This window comes from Arachis ipaensis, chromosome B03, assembly GCF_000816755.2.
Source record: "Arachis ipaensis cultivar K30076 chromosome B03, Araip1.1, whole genome shotgun sequence".
Lineage (NCBI taxonomy): Eukaryota > Viridiplantae > Streptophyta > Magnoliopsida > Fabales > Fabaceae > Arachis > Arachis ipaensis.
The window spans coordinates 27,965,136-27,980,944 of record NC_029787.2 but is presented as its reverse complement, the minus strand read 5'-3'; the positions used below and the strand labels follow the sequence as shown (position 1 = coordinate 27,980,944).

The following is a 15,809-nucleotide window of genomic DNA, read 5'->3' as shown; positions in this document are numbered from 1 at the left end:
TTTGATGAAAAGTAAGTTTGTGTTAAAGTGATTTATGTTTGGCAATCTTTATGTCAAAATGGATTATAGTAAAGTAAATGTTGTTTGGATTATACTACTCAAAATCACTTTTAGATGAAAAATTACTAAAATAGACATCAATTAAAATAATTTTTTATATTATTCTTTTATTTTACTTTAAATATTTGAATAAATCTTATTAATTCATTTTATAATAAAGTTAATATTTACTTATTAAATTAAAGTAACATATAAAAATTGACAAAATATATTTTAATACATAAAACACTAATAAATATTAAATTAAAATATAAAACACTAATGAAATACATAAAAAATAATATCTTATACAAAATTAGTACATAAGAACACTATTATTTCTACTGCATGTGATTAATAATTTGATCCCTAATCGAATCTCGAACACGGTCCATTTCTGCAGAAGAGCTAATGGTTAGAGTTTGATCTGAACTTTCACCAACATAACTATTATCTTCTCCATCAAGAATGTTTGCATGTTCATATTGATTAAACTCCATATCGGTTTCAGAATGTCTTCTAATAAAATTATGAATAGCCATTGTTGCACACACTATCTGCACTTGAGTTTCAATTTTGAACTTGGGCATGTGTCGCAAGATAGCAAATCTATTTTTTCACACTCCAAAAGTCATTTCTATTGTGCATCTTAAGCTTGAGTGATAATAATTAAATACTTCATTATGATTTGTAAATCCAGAAGAACGCCTAAAATCTGCAAGATGATAGCGCTCACATTTATATGGACCAATATATCCTTTCGGTGTTGGATAACCGGCATCTACCAAATAATATTTACCTAATGAAGAAAAAAAATAGTTACATGATAACCAAGTAAATATAGTTTATTTGTAAGAAAATGATAAAAATTAACCTGGAGGAGGATGCGGAAAATTCATGGTAGGAGTTGTAATAGCATTATCAAATACACGAGTATCATGCGCAGTGCCTTCCCATCCAGGTAAAGCAAAAATAAAGCACATGTCCCAATCACATATAGCCATTATATTTTGTGTTGGATATCCTTTTCTTCCAATAAATTTGGGTTGATCACTTGGGCTAACCACACATGGGATATGAGTACCATCAATTGCTCCTATAGCATTTTTAAAAAATGGCCAATATCGTTGGTCATTTTTAATTTTGCCATGAACATTCTGAAACTCAGGATCCGATGGCTTAATATATTTAATAGATAATCTCAAGCAAGCAACCAATACCTCATGAAAATGTCTACTAACTGTCTCTCCAAAATGTTGAAACCTTTCTTGTATCATCCTATTACCCACTCCATGACCAACCGTATTTAAGAACATTGCAACCATTTCCTGAACTCCCATTTGTCTTGTAGATTTTAATCCTTGTTCAACTAGTTCATCACAAAATTGAAAGAAAACATGTTTTTCCATCCGAAACATTTCATAACAACGAATGCCATGGCCACATAAAATTTCTTGCACCCATAAATAACCTGTTTGTTCACTAGTTCTGCATGGTTTTTTGCACAGATAATTGACTGTATATTGACTAATTAATGCAGAAACATTTTCAATTTCATCTGTTTCTTCTTCTATAATGGAAAGTAATTTTGATTCTTCATGTTGTTCTTTTTCATACTCTTCAAACAAATACTCCATGTTCATTCCAAATTAATTAACAAAAATTAAGTCCTACATAAGAATATAAATAAATTCTTATCAAAACCAAGCTAAGAAATAAATTATATATAATAAAAATAATAATTAAGTACCACAAATATTATATAAAATGATAAATAACTAAATAAGCAACACACAAATTTTTCTATTATCTTATCCTAGCATAACAAAAAATTCATGGATAAATTAAAATGAAGTACAATAATAACTTAACTAGTTTTGCATAAAAATCACAAAAAAAAAATATTAATTTTGCATGAATGGTAGTGGATTATATGCGGCATGTTTGAGCCAATCCAACAATCTTTGCTCATATCCTTTTAAGGATACAAACATTTCTCTAACAGGTTTAAACATCATTAGTTGACAACAACGACTATGAAAATCAGGATCACTAGTGATCATTTCCATCTTTTGAATCTCAGCCATTACTTCCCCAATAGATGCACCGGGTACTAGAAATGTGGACACAATAGTTGAGCGTGATTCAGATGCAGAGACAATTCTACTTATTGCATTCGCAATTTGCTTTGAGGCAGGGACTTTAAAATTTTTTTTCTGTTTTGTTGTTTCACAAACCACATCTCTCTTTCTTTTTCCGGTACTCTTTTGACTATTATTTTCTTGAGAAGAGCTAAGATTTATGTGTTGAAATTCAGAATTAACTCCCAAACTAGCATCTATACCTTCTTCACTATCTCCGGAACCTTCTTCTATATCAACATGACCTTCCTCAAAGTATGGTCGATATCCATCACCATATTCTTCTATGCCACTAGGTAACATCCCAGATGAGGGAGCCCAAGCAAATTTACCATCGGCTATAATATCTTTAAATAATATAGTTAACTCATCTTTAAAAGGAAGTCCTTTATTTCTGAATTTTCCATATAAGGGATTTTCCTGCATGTGTACAACTAATCAACACAAGACTTATTATCAAAATTAAAGTTAAAATTTTTGCTTTAATAACAAGTTACTACGTACCAATTGTTTTCTCTCCCACCATTCATTTGGTGCATCAACGGTATGTTTAGTATAATCCCATCCTAAACCCGTTTCTTTGCCAAAAAGCTTGTACCATGCTGACCATTCTTTCTTAAGATTGTCCCACTTATTTTTTAATTGAATCTTATCATATTGTTTTCCAGTTTTTTCATTAAATTGAGACAAAGCATCTTTCCAACCTTTTTTTTTGTAAGAGTGGTTCCATTACGTTGTTGTTTAGCAACTTGATCTAAACATGCTTGGATAAATTGTTTAGTAGTCTCCATGTTCCATGCTGCTTTTGTCTTTAGAGATTCATTGTTACTCATTGTTCTATTAGAAAAAAAATATAAATTTTAGATATATATATATATATATATATATATATATATTATTTTTCTTAAATTTTAAGTATTAACATAAAAATTTTAATTTAGTATTCTTTTACATCAATAATATATATCATATGAATAAAAGAAATATAATAAAAGATAAAAAAAATTTATATGAACTATATCAAATAAAAAAATAAAATAAACTTCGCATAAGATATAAACACAGTGTATAAAATAGAAAAAAAATAAAATTCACATGAACAATAAATAATAAGAATACCATAAAAAAAGTAATAACATACCTGAGGGCTGAGGGATTAGAACACTGAAAAAACAATATAAAAAAAAGTCAATGATAAAAATAAGTAAAAAATAAAAAAGAACAAAGTCAAATAAAAATAAAAAAGACACTTTACATATTAAACATAAAGAACAGTAAATAATAAAAAAAATTCATATGAACTACAAAACAATAAGAAATAAAAATATAAAAGGGAGTACTATACATTTTATAATATTAAATAAAAAATATTTTATAATTTATTTTAGTGTCGTTAGTACTCTTTAATTTAGTATCATTTATATAAATAAAAAATACAATAAAAAATATAAAAATCAAAATATGAAAGAAAGAATTAAAAATAATAAAAAAATTAAAATCTTTACTTTAGCAGTGATGAAAATAAATCTGGAAAAAAAAATCTATAAGAAAGAACATACAGAGAAGAACGAAGAATACACAGAGAACTAATTGTGAAATGATGTGGTTATGTGCATCCTTTTTATAGAAGAAATGAAGGGTACAGTTGGTAGATATGGAATAAATTTCTTACCTAATTCCTCCAACGGTAATTAATTTTCCCAACATGAACGCAGAAGCTTGAATTTCTAGCTTCACGTGAACGTACGTTCAGAGGTGAAAGCACTTATGGGTTAGGGGTTCCAAGAAGTTGCCAAACATGATATTGGAGCGTTCAAGACGCTCAAACGTGCTTTTTTATTCCTCAACGTGATCCCCAAACACACCCTAAAATAGATTGGATCTAAACCTACTTTCTGTCATACCAGGCCAAACACAAGCTAGACTAGAGGCTTCCTAGCAAGTCGCCTGAACTTTTTCCGCCCCTACATTCATGGAATTTTGGATTAGACGCAATGTGGAGGATGGATTGGGAGTCACAGAACAACATGGAAGACTAAATCTCGACCTGAAAATCCAAGAAGAGTCCGCTTAGCCAAGTCTGTTCAGCAGCTACTGCTGCCATGGCCCGATACTTAGATTCAACAAAGTACTTAAAGGCTATTTGCTGCTCCCATGATCTCCATGATATGATGGAATCACCAATGAATACAAAATAACTTGTTACACTGCTCCTTGCGTCAGGGCACCCTGCCCAATTAGAATTAACGTAGGCCATAGCCTTATTTTTTATTTGGCAAAAACAAGTCCTGTCCAGGTGTCCTTTTAAGGTATCTCAATAAATGGTGCTAGGTCTAAAGGTGTGTAGTGGTTGGCCGAGACATGAATTAACTGAAGGTGGATACTTTGTAAGTGATATCAAGGTGTGAAATAATGATATACATCAGCTTCCAATGATTCTTCTACAGCTTACAAGATCCTCAAGCAAATCCCTAGTAGATGCACTCAATCTCAGGTTAGCTTTGTCTGGAAGAGTGGTAGGTTTAGCTTCAACAAAATTAGTGTCTTCCAGTAGGCAGAGTGTATTTGCTTTGAGTTAAGGCAATGCCCTCCGAAGATATAGCCAATTCCAATCCCAATAAGTATTCGAAGTCTCCAAGAATTTTCAATTTAAAAATTAACTGAAGCAATCTCTTTACCTTGTTCAGCATGTCCTTGGAAAAGCTAGCTAGGATGAATTATTCACATATACTAACAAGTTTCTCTAGTGTCATGGGAAGAGAGAGTAATCATGCTTTGATTGATTGATGTTGTTGTTGAGAAATGCTGGGGAGAATTCGCAAAATCATTGTCTTGAGGCTTGCTTCAAACTATAAATTAATCTATGCAACTTGCACACAAGACATAGACCTGTAACCAAGTAGCATATTCATATACAAACAACAAACAACAACAAAGCCTTGTCCCACTAAGTGGGGTCGGCTAGCATATTCATATACACTTCAAATAAATCTCCTTCAAGAAAACGTTGTTGACATCAATTTGGTGAAATACGGTGAAATTGTTAAAGATCCTTTGTTCAAGGTCACGGATTCAAGGTGCACTGCTCTGAGAAAAATGAGTCTTCAAATCTTGCAACAGTAATGCAATTGAACTAGATGATGCTCGCTGCAATATGCCAATATCCTTGGAAATGGAATTCAGTAACCAAATTGTGATGATATCGTTCGTCCATTGCCATGTTTCTGTAAGCACCGGATCTAGAAACCGAATCTGGCTTCACCAAGGAACCATCAATAAATCCAATTTTGCCCTTCCCATAAGAACAAGTTGCATGGATTAGCACCATGAGGTTTAGTTATCTTCTTGAAGAGGCTACGAGACTAGCACAAGCCCTAGATAATCACTGGACTGGAGCACCTAAGCCTCAAGAATTGGCGAGGCAAGCGTTGCAACTGAGTTGACGAGTTCCCATAAGAAGGATTGCACCGGAAGAGGTGGACATGGAGCAAAGGGAAGAGAACGAACGGTAGGGGAAATTGAAGAGAGAGAACATTTTTTTTCCCCATAAAGTTTGCTTTTGAGGGAAAGTTGCAGAAACGGGAATGGAAAATTTCTTCTGAACCAAATTGAGACTAAAACTTGTGAAAAGAGAATGTGTTACTTGCTTTTCCAATAACAATTGGGAATGTATATACATATATCAGAGCTGTACCCGTTGGCAAACAACTAATTGGTATGCTAAAACAGAACTAACAAACTAACCTGATTTCATCGTCAACTAATTATTAACTAACCAATTTATACAACTAGTTAAATTAAGTGTGGTCCACAATACGCATGACAAAAAATTCATTTGATTGTAGTGCTTACACAATCTTACAGCTTTAATTTTAGATAATTGGAGGATCACCAAGCCTGAAAAAGATGGTGATAGACGTTGCCACAACCTAAACAAGATCATAGAGTCACAAGTTCAAAGTCAACACACATATATAAAGACATGGCTTTACATGATTCTAGATCACCAATTTCGCATAACTTCCCCCAAACTCCATGATTAGGGGCGCATAGTTAATGCAGAAAATTTATGAGCACCAAGAATATTAATCAAAAGATAGCAGCAGCAATGATCAAGATAGTCTGACTGCACATCTTAATGCTATACACGATTCATGGTTCTTACACAAGCCTCTGTTTTACCTATTCAATTTTAATGGCTATACATATGACCAAAAAATCATACAATGCTGCCAAGTAAAAACACTATGGACAAGATGAAAAGTTCTAACTTCAAACCCTAATTATCACCAAACCAAAGCACAATATAAACAAAGCAATTAAACACTGCAAAAGCTAAATTTAAAATTTAATGAAAGTCATTCCTCTGTGAGCAAAGACAGAAACAGCATTGGAAGGAGAAACAAACCAGATAAGTCATGGTGAAAGGGTTGAACTAAAAAGGAGAACGGCAATCAAACACATTGGAAGATGTGGAGAGAAGCAGATCTAATGGCAAAGAGACCCGCCCCAAAACAAGAGAATGTCAAATCAAACCTCAGCTCATCAAAATATTGATGGACAATAGGAAAGAGGTGTAATAGATTTTTGGAAATGTGTTTGTAAGGAAAGAAAATCCAAGAAAGTTGAATGAAAATGGTAAAATAAATGAGTTCATCAAGAACCCAGAAAGGTGCGGAAAAATAGAAGCTTCAAGGAGGATGGAACATTTGTGATACCATGTTGAGAATTAGGTGATTAAGGAAACAGAAATTTCACTAAATGGCGGAAAAGGTTCAATATACGAGTGCACCCTTATATAGGATGGTAATGTAACGAACTAGTAACTATTCCCAAATATCTAACTAACATTATAACATGTCTAAAAGTCACGTGCGGTGTTGCAGGCAGTAAAAGGCAAAATGATCCAGACGACTGAAAAAAGATTGTATTACGCTCAAAGAGAATAGTAGAAGAATTTCATAAAATCACTAGCCTGAACCTAACTAATATATTGTTTGCAGAGAACCCTGGGCACTCATTCCCATCTAACAACATCTGCTTTGGTTTATTGCTTAAACAAACAAATCCAAGGACAAAACCAGAGAAAACTAGAGCAGAACAGCATCAGGTACATAATAAATATTTGAAGCCTTTCTTCCAAGTTCTACATAATGTACAGATAACTCAAAGTATTTGCAATATCTTGCAATAAAACACTTATCTACTTCCGCTAATCCTTGCTGGAGCCGGTGTCAGTTTTCTCTGGTACCGGTTGAATCCTCACATAAGGTTTTCTGGTTAAAGTCTCCCCTCTTAGAGCAGCAACATAACGATCATTCGTGTTCTCCTTCCGCTGTAGCTCTCCAAGGTATTCTGCCAGTCTCTCTTTATTTACTTGTCCCATCATCTGATCCGAAGTACAGAAAACCCAGCATCAATAATAACACACATAGAAAACTGAAGAGATAACTGAAAATTGTGCCACATTGCAGGAAAAAAAATACGAGATCTTGTTTTCATAAAGCAAATAAAGAGATGACACATTTCAAGAAACAGATAAATATATAGCTGAATGTATAGCCAAACAATGCTGTCCCGGACCAATATAACATTAACCGATAACTGGCAGTGATTCCTGCAAGTTCCGCATATTTGATGCAGTTATGCTTAACTATTTGTTTTTCCAATCTTACTCCTTCACCAATTTTCCGGAATAGTATGCTTGTGCACCGGGGCAGTCGTTTTATAAATAGATGATTCCAACTCATATAAGAAAGATAGCCTTAAAGGGATTCATCGAACCAATTAATCCACATATAAGCTTCAATAAACAAAATAGGAACTTTACTAGTAGATTGCCATATCTGCTAATAAAGAAGCACATTTAACATTGGTTCTCCTGTAAACTTCTAAAAGTAAAATGGAAATCCCTGTTGAGTGGTGCTGCCCAAATCAAAGACTTTGAAACAGGGATCGAGAGGTGAATTACAACAAAAATACTGAAATGAATAATTTTGTTTTCATTTCAGCAAATTGACCATATCATATAATGTAGGTTAGGTTAGGGAATCAAATTAGAGGCTCGTTGTGAAGCAGTTTGGAGAGAAATAAAGGGAAAAGGTGAAGGTAGAGAAGGACTTGCCAGTGATTCAGGGCGAGCACTTCTGCGAAGGTGGGATTCGAGCTGTTCGTTACGGGTGTTGGTTGCCTGCATGACGCCGTAGCCGATGACGCCCGGAACGACGCCGCATACGGTGGCAAAGGCTAGGAAGAAGGGTTTTGATTCGCGAGTCCTTCGAACGATCCATCTCCACGCCATTGGCGTCTCGTCACTTGAGACGGTTGGTTAGTTTTTAGGAAAAAGGGAGTTTGCGCGTTGGAGAGGGGTTACGACTTACGACTGATGGAGTGGGCTTTTGCTTGGGCAACAACAGCGAAGGCGGTGACCAAGTGGCAAGTGCTTATATTTGTGCATTCCACGGTACGCATATTATTTTAACTCTCACTCGAGTTATTATTAGTTCATTGATTTATTAATTCAACGGATAAGTAATCAGTTAAACTAATAGAATCAGTCTTATATAAAGAAAAATAATAATGTTTTATATTTATGTAAAAAACCTAATCAAGTTAAATCTCAGTTTAATCTTTAAAATTTGATCTGATGTTTAAAATAATCCCACAATTTGGCTCCAATTAAAATCCCAAATTTGCAATCGTAACTCTAGTTTGTCTCTGCAATCATTTCCGTTACTGAAATGCTGATCTGACACAATTACATAATACGGTGGACACTACTTAAATGACGACGTATTGATTTCGCGCCAAAACTTTTTGGAGACTACGTCATTTCAGTTTTTTGTGGGTTAAAATTCTCTTTATTCCCATTACGACGATCATAAATTGCAAAACATTAAAAAAAAACCTTTACACTTCTTCTTCCTCGTTCTCCCTGATACGTTGTTGTGAAATTTAAAGGAGCTCCTTGTAGCCATTCTGAAAATTTATGCAAACTTAGGGTTTTGGCAAGAGTGAAGAAACCACAAGCACAAACATTTATTGTTCACATAGATTTAAAATGTTTGTGCTTGTGGTTTTTCACTCTTGCCAAAACCTCAAAGTTCGCATAAATTTTCAGAATGGTTACAAAGAGCTCCTTTGGATTTCACAGCAACGCATTAGGGAGAACGAGGAAGAAGAAGAAGGGTAAGAGTTTTTTTTATGTTTTGCAACTTATGATCGTCATAGTGAGAAGAAAGAAAGTTTTAACCCACAAAAAATTGAAATGACATGGTTTTCAAAGAGTTTGGGCGCAAAACCAATATGTCGTCGTTTAAGTAGTGTCCATCATGTCATGTAATTGCACCAGATCAGTATTCCGGTGACGGAGATGATCGCAAGAGCAAGCCGGAGCTACGATGCAAATTTGGGGGTTCTAATTGAGACCAATAAAATTGTGAGGGTCATTTTGAGCATCAGGCCAAATTTCAGGGGTCAAATTGAGATTTAACTCGACCTAACCAAGTCATTCAAACACTTTTTTGTTAACGCGCTCCCTCCCCCAAGTTATGTGAAATACACGCGCATCCCCTCCCCCTCCTATTAACGTAACAGAATTACATAAAGCTTCTTCTTCAACGTAAACATTCTTTAACGTTAACGATCCGATTGCAATTTTCGGATCTGCTCTACTGCTCGTCGTTCTTCTTTTTTTTCTTCTCTGCTGCTCGTTATTCTTCTCCCTATTCTTTTTCGTTTTTTTCTTCGATGTGGATTTATCTTCTTCATTTTCAGATTTCAATAGGCTATCAAAACAATGAATGATTCAACTTCAAATAAGTTGAATGAGAGCGATTTGGATTATTCTTCTTAATCGAATCAAGCGAACAAGGTTTTTATTATTGAATTGAATTGAATGAAATTGATAAATTCTAGATGTAGGTGTTTTGATTTGGATTGAACTGAATTCAATTGAATGGAATGCAATCTCTGAATTCTAGATGCAGGTAATTCAAATTTAATTATATGAATAAATGACTATTTGTACCCATAAAAGATGAAAACGCTGACATATATACCCATACTAAATCGAAACTAAACTTGTACCCACGCAAGATGCCTTTCGTGTGACAAAAGTATCCTGTCTTTAGAGGGTTGGAGTGCCACGTAGGGTACTTTTGTCACATGGAGGGCATCTTGCATGGGTACAAGTTTAGTTTCGATCTAGTGTGGGTACATATATCAATGTTTTCATCTTTTATGGGTACAAATGGTAATTTATTCTAATTATATATATACAATGTTCGAATTTGAATTTATATAATGGATAATATTCCGTTCATTTAGTAATATACAATGGTTTCACTTTAATAACATGTTCAGTTCATTATGCAGACAGTTGTTTGAATTTGAATTTATATAATGGATAATATTCCGTTCATTTAGTACTATACAATGTTTTGCTTTAATAATGTGTTCGGTTCATCATGCAGACAGTTGTTCGAATTTGAATTTATGTAATGAACAATGTTCCGTTCATTTAGTACTATACAATAGTTTCGTTTTAATAATGTGTTCGGTTCATTATGCAGACAGTTTTTCGAATTTGAATTTATGTAATGGACAATGTTCCGTTCATTTAGTACTATACAATGATTTCGTTTTAATAATGTGTTCGGTTCATTATGTAGACCAGGTGTGTTGTGGATGAACAATTTGTCCCAAAGGTTGGTATGATTTTCAAGACACTAGAAGAAGTTGGAAAATTTTACAAAGATTATTTTAAACTTGCCAGTTTTTCTACCAAAATAAGGAACACGACTCGGAAGGGAGATGAGATTAAGAATCAACTAATCGTATACAGTAGAGAGGGGCTCTTGATGTTTAGGTGTTTCTAAAACTAAATACTGATATAAACATTTTTTTCAAATTAGGTTTCTGCAATAGTGCTATATACACTTTTTTCAGTTCATCTAGTGTATTAATTTTGGTTCATTTTTGTTTTTGGGACTCTTGATGTTTGATAAATACCCTGAATCTATTCACTGTGAACCTAGAATAAAACAGCAACCCAGACAGTTCCAACAAATATATACATTAACATTAGATTTTTCATTAACATTCACATATATACATTAACATTACATTTCTATTAACATTTACATTAATATATATATATATATTAAAGAAGAAGTGTTTGCTTTTTTAAATAAGTTAAACAAATTAGTGTTAATTACAACGAGTTAAAGAAACTACAACCTATTTACTATCTATATCGCCAGATGTGAATTTACAAAAAGGGCTTGAGAGGGCAGCAGATAACTTGGAGAGTCTTATGGCTTCAGATGCCTGAATTACTTGGTTTCTTATTTTGTTAATTTTGTTCGTTGACCGCTGAGCCTGATATATTCTGCTTCAACTCCCTCTTCGTCCTCCATCAAGGGTTCTACCCCAGCATAAACCCTCATTTGGGATATTATTAATCCTTGAAAAGGATATAAAAAATAAAATCAAGCATAAGAAGTGATTGAATAAAACATGATAAATATTCAATCAGTAAAAAAAATATTTTTTGCATGCAAATGAACTCAAGGGAACACTTAACAATCAAGTGAATCTAAATCACCACTCCAATGAACCGAACTCCTTTCATGTTTGAATAAAACGTGATAAACATTCAATCAGCAAGAAAAATATTTCTGCATGCAAAAGAAGTAAAGAACTCAACTGAACACTTAACAATCAAGTGAATGTAAATCACCAGCTCCAATGAACCAAACTCCATTCATATTTGAATAAAACATGATAAACATTCAATCAGCAAGAAAAATATTTCTGCATGCAAAAGAACTCAACTGAACACTTAACAATCAAGTGAATCTAAATCACCAACTCCAATGAACCGAACTCCTTTCATGTTTGAATAAAACGTGATAAACATATTTCCATTCGTAAATCACCAACTCTAAAATATTTCTGTATGCAAATGAACTCAAGTGAACACTTAACAATCAAGTGAATGTAAATCACCAACTACAATGAACCGAGTTATATATCACAAAAAGCAAATAACAATACATGTCCATTCGTATGCCCTAGTTATGGAGAAAAAAATAGAATAAGAATAAGTCGTTATACTAAATGCACTAGCTCAATCCACTAGACCTTAAATCGAACTAGGAGAAACGCGAGTTTTGCACGAAATTAAATGAACATAATAACAATAGTTTTTTTCATACCTTGGGGAGTCTATTCTTGTTTTTGTTTATTTTTTCTTCTTCCTTTCGAAAGTTTGATGCGATTCTGGAGTAGCGGCAGTTTCCGCAGAGAACACGAACGAGGTTTGAGAGATTTTGAGAGAGATTTGAAATTTTTCAGTAATGGTTTCGACAGTGAAGAATGAACATTGTTTCATATTCAAGCGCGAATGGACTTGGATGAAAAATTGCTTGGATGTGTAGCCCAACTGAAATAAAAAATATAAGATAGTCAAAAGTCTAAAATTAAAATTTAAAATAGATATCTTCACTAATATTTTAAAAACAATTAAACTTTAACAAATTATAATCAACAAGTTATAATTCAGTTATTCTTAAATAAATATATAAAATTCTAGTATTTTTCATAATAAAATTTTTTTAATTTTATTTTCATACTAAAGTAATTATTTTTTATTTCAATAACTAACTAATTAGTTTATATTTATTATATTATTTTTATTAAAAAATAATATTTAATAAATATCATATAATCATAAAAATAATAATGATATTTTAATTAATAAAAATATTTGATATTTTTATTTATATATGTTTAATAATATTTATATTAATAATTATGAATAATAAAAATTTCATTAATTTAAATATAAGTGTGTAAAAAATTAAAATAATATTAACAAAATTATTGTATGTTTTTACTATATAATTAATAATTAGCATATAAAATAACAAAGAATAACATAGTTTAGTGACAAAAAAAATATACAATAACAAAGAGGACCTAAGTTCAAGCCACATCTTTAACAATTTTAGAATTTTCTCAACTCTGCTTAAAATCCAATATTAAATGTTAATGGTAATTTGTCCTAGGGACAAAGTGGGGCGCGGATTCGGTGGGCAGCCTTTGTTTGTGGCATCGCGCCAAAAAATCGGTGCACATTTTTTATGGAGTAAACTACCATTTCTACCCACGAAAGTTAAAAACGCTGACATATCTACCCATAGAAAAAGAAAATTACCATTTATACCCATGAAACATGGGTTCCATACAACAAAATTATCCAAACACTAAAAAATCACATAAAAACCCCAAATTTCCCTTATTATCATTGTTTTCAACTTTTCATTGAACTCAAAACAGAGTGCTACCACCTAATGCCCCTGCAACGAATCAATTGCCAAACTCAAACAGGCCATGTGGGAAATTGAACGAATTGAGCAATCCTCACCTGAGCCAAACTCTGAGAGACAGGGGTGAACTTGTTCTGTTTCAACTCTGTTTCGGCGAGAGAGACTTAGCTACAGTAGTTACTCTGAAGGTTCGACGACTGAGAAGCTGATGATGATGGTGACATCGCCGGCATCTCGTTGGAGTAGAAGAGAGAGTGAGAACAAGGGCTGAGTTAGGATTCGGTAGAGAAGGTGCGAGACTGGTGAGTGGCTCGCTGGCGGTGGTCTGGACCGAGAGAAATAACAACTGGGACGGTGAGAGTGGCTCGAGTTTGTCGCAGACGGTTGGAAGTGCAGACGGCGATGATGGCAGGGCTGTGATGGTGGTTCGAAGGTCTCTGGTTCTTGAAGAGGAAAGAAGAAGGAGAAGAAGAGGAGAAGGAGAAGTGAATTAGGGTTCGGTGGTTTAAAATAGATGGCAAAAGAGACAGAAAGAGAGGGAGAGCTCGCCGCGGTTTTTGTTCGCAAAAGGGACCGTGGTGGAGGCAGCTGGCACGGTGGCCCATCGGCAGCACTGGTTTAGTGATAAAGAGAAGGTAGCCACGTTAGGTGAAGAGAGGAAAGGGGGAACTATTGCTCTAGGGTTGCTGGCGGCGGTGAAGTAGGGGCTGGTGCGAAGGTCCCTTGGTCGGCGAGGGCGAGATAGGGAAGGAGAGAAGGAGGGGTGACCACGGCGAAGGAGGACGACAGCGGATGGGGTTAGTGGTGGTGGTGGTGGTAAGGTGATGAGTAGATGAGGATGATGGAGTGGTTACTGGTTAGTGGGGAGGAGAAAGATGATGTGGATGATGATAAGGGTAATTTGGGGTTTTTATGTGATTTTTTAGTGTTTGAGTGATTTTGTTGTATGGAATCCATGTTTCATAGGTACAAATGGTAATTTTCTTTTTCTATGGGTAAATATGTCAGCGTTTTCAACTTTTGTGGGTAGAAATGGTAGTTTACTCTGTTTTATGAGGAGTCTTTGGATAACTAATGCATTATGCAGTTTTTATATCAATGGGGTAATTTTACAAATATTAGTTTTATGATTGCTATTGTTATTATATCTGAAATGCTTTTATAAATATTAGTTTTATGATAGTTATTGTTATTAGATTTGAAATATTTTGTGGCATTATATCAAAAAATTAGAAAAGTCAAATGTTTAAATTAATTGAAAATTGAGGAAATCTTTTTTGGGCAAGGTATTTTTTTTTGTATTATTTTGCATAGATGGAGGAGATGTGGGCGGAGATCAATGAACACCAGAAAGGAGGCGTCAGACCAAACTAGAGAGGGACAATTGCGAGATTAGCACGGCGTGTAATGTTGCTGGGACAGAATGGCTTCTTGGCCATATCCTCATTGTCAACGCACATGACCTCTCCTCACCAGCATAGTCCTTCACCTCTGATGACGGCGTTCCCAATGCCTGCGACCGTGTCGGCGGACGACGGTACTTCAGGTGTGTAGCAACGCCTCGACAGCAACCATGGAGCAGATGCCCCCAACAAAGAGGATTAGGTGTCGTAGGGATGATATTAGAAGAGAAATACTATCGCGTGTACGGTTGAGTAGATGCCTCCCTCCTCTTCCTCGTTCTCTTCCTCTGCCGTCACAAACACACTGCCCCTTCCACTATCTCCACCGTCGACGACAAGTCCAAACCTCCCCACCGCCTCTCATACTCATTCCTTCATCACGCCATCAATTCTTTCTCCTCTCCGCTCGACCATGGTGACTTTGGCATCGTCTTCTCTGGCACCCTCCTCCTCTAGCGAAAATTCCATCGCAGTGAAGCTCATGGACCCCACAATAACCTTACAGCAAGGAGAGTGCAAGTTCCACAACAAGCTCTTTTTTCTAATTCGTTTGCGAAATTAAAATCGGTGAATCGCAGGATTGGAATTCTGATGAATGGGTTGTGTTCCATTTTTTTTATTATCACAATTTTGGTTAGACTTACTTAATAGTTACTATTCTTTGGAGTTTTGAGAAGAATGAAATATTTTATGAAAAAAAATAAAAATAAATGAATTTTACATTCTAAACTAATTTTATGTTCTAAACCAATTATCATGAGTTAAATAATTCGGTTCAATCTTTATTCATTAATCATAGTAAGATGTTTTGTGAAGTTAGTAATTTTTAGAGTAATTTGATTATATATATATATATATATTGAAAATTAGTGATTTTGTTACATTAATTTTGT

At 34.2% G+C, this 15,809-nt stretch overlaps 3 protein-coding genes across 3 annotated transcripts; all 3 read right to left on the bottom strand.

Moving 5' to 3' along the window:
- LOC107632800 lies at positions 381-1,676 on the bottom strand. Its single transcript, XM_016336451.1, has 3 exons — positions 914-1,676; positions 717-838; positions 381-596 (listed from the first exon to the last, which is right to left on the bottom strand). Exons 1-3 carry the CDS (start codon positions 1,674-1,676, stop codon positions 381-383), a joined length of 1,101 nt encoding a protein of 366 aa, XP_016191937.1.
- Positions 1,944-3,013, bottom strand: LOC107632801. The gene is made up of 2 exons (XM_016336452.1): positions 2,885-3,013; positions 1,944-2,600 (listed from the first exon to the last, which is right to left on the bottom strand). Exons 1-2 carry the CDS (start codon positions 3,011-3,013, stop codon positions 1,944-1,946), a joined length of 786 nt encoding a protein of 261 aa, XP_016191938.1.
- On the bottom strand, positions 7,093-8,682 carry LOC107630103. The gene is made up of 2 exons (XM_016333144.2): positions 8,305-8,682; positions 7,093-7,569 (listed from the first exon to the last, which is right to left on the bottom strand). The coding sequence occupies exons 1-2, from the start codon at positions 8,479-8,481 to the stop codon at positions 7,393-7,395; spliced, it is 354 nt and encodes a 117-aa protein (XP_016188630.1). The 5' UTR covers positions 8,482-8,682; the 3' UTR covers positions 7,093-7,392.

Excerpts from the sequence above, each read along its gene's own strand:
- LOC107632800 (XM_016336451.1), bottom strand. The coding sequence starts at position 1,676 with ATGGAGTATTTGTTTGAAGAGTATGAAAAAGAACAACATGAAGAATCA. Across the intron at positions 839-913 it reads TTTTCCGCATCCTCCTCCAG|GTAAATATTATTTGGTAGAT; the intron begins GTTAATTTTTAT and ends TTTCTTCATTAG. Across the intron at positions 597-716 it reads GATTTACAAATCATAATGAA|ATAGTGTGTGCAACAATGGC; the intron begins GTATTTAATTAT and ends ACTCAAGTGCAG.
- LOC107632801 (XM_016336452.1), bottom strand. The coding sequence starts at position 3,013 with ATGAGTAACAATGAATCTCTAAAGACAAAAGCAGCATGGAACATGGAG. Across the intron at positions 2,601-2,884 it reads CCACTCTTACAAAAAAAAAG|GAAAATCCCTTATATGGAAA; the intron begins GTTGGAAAGATG and ends GTACACATGCAG.
- LOC107630103 (XM_016333144.2), bottom strand. The coding sequence starts at position 8,481 with ATGGCGTGGAGATGGATCGTTCGAAGGACTCGCGAATCAAAACCCTTC. Across the intron at positions 7,570-8,304 it reads GTGCTCGCCCTGAATCACTG|ATGATGGGACAAGTAAATAA; the intron begins GCAAGTCCTTCT and ends ACTTCGGATCAG.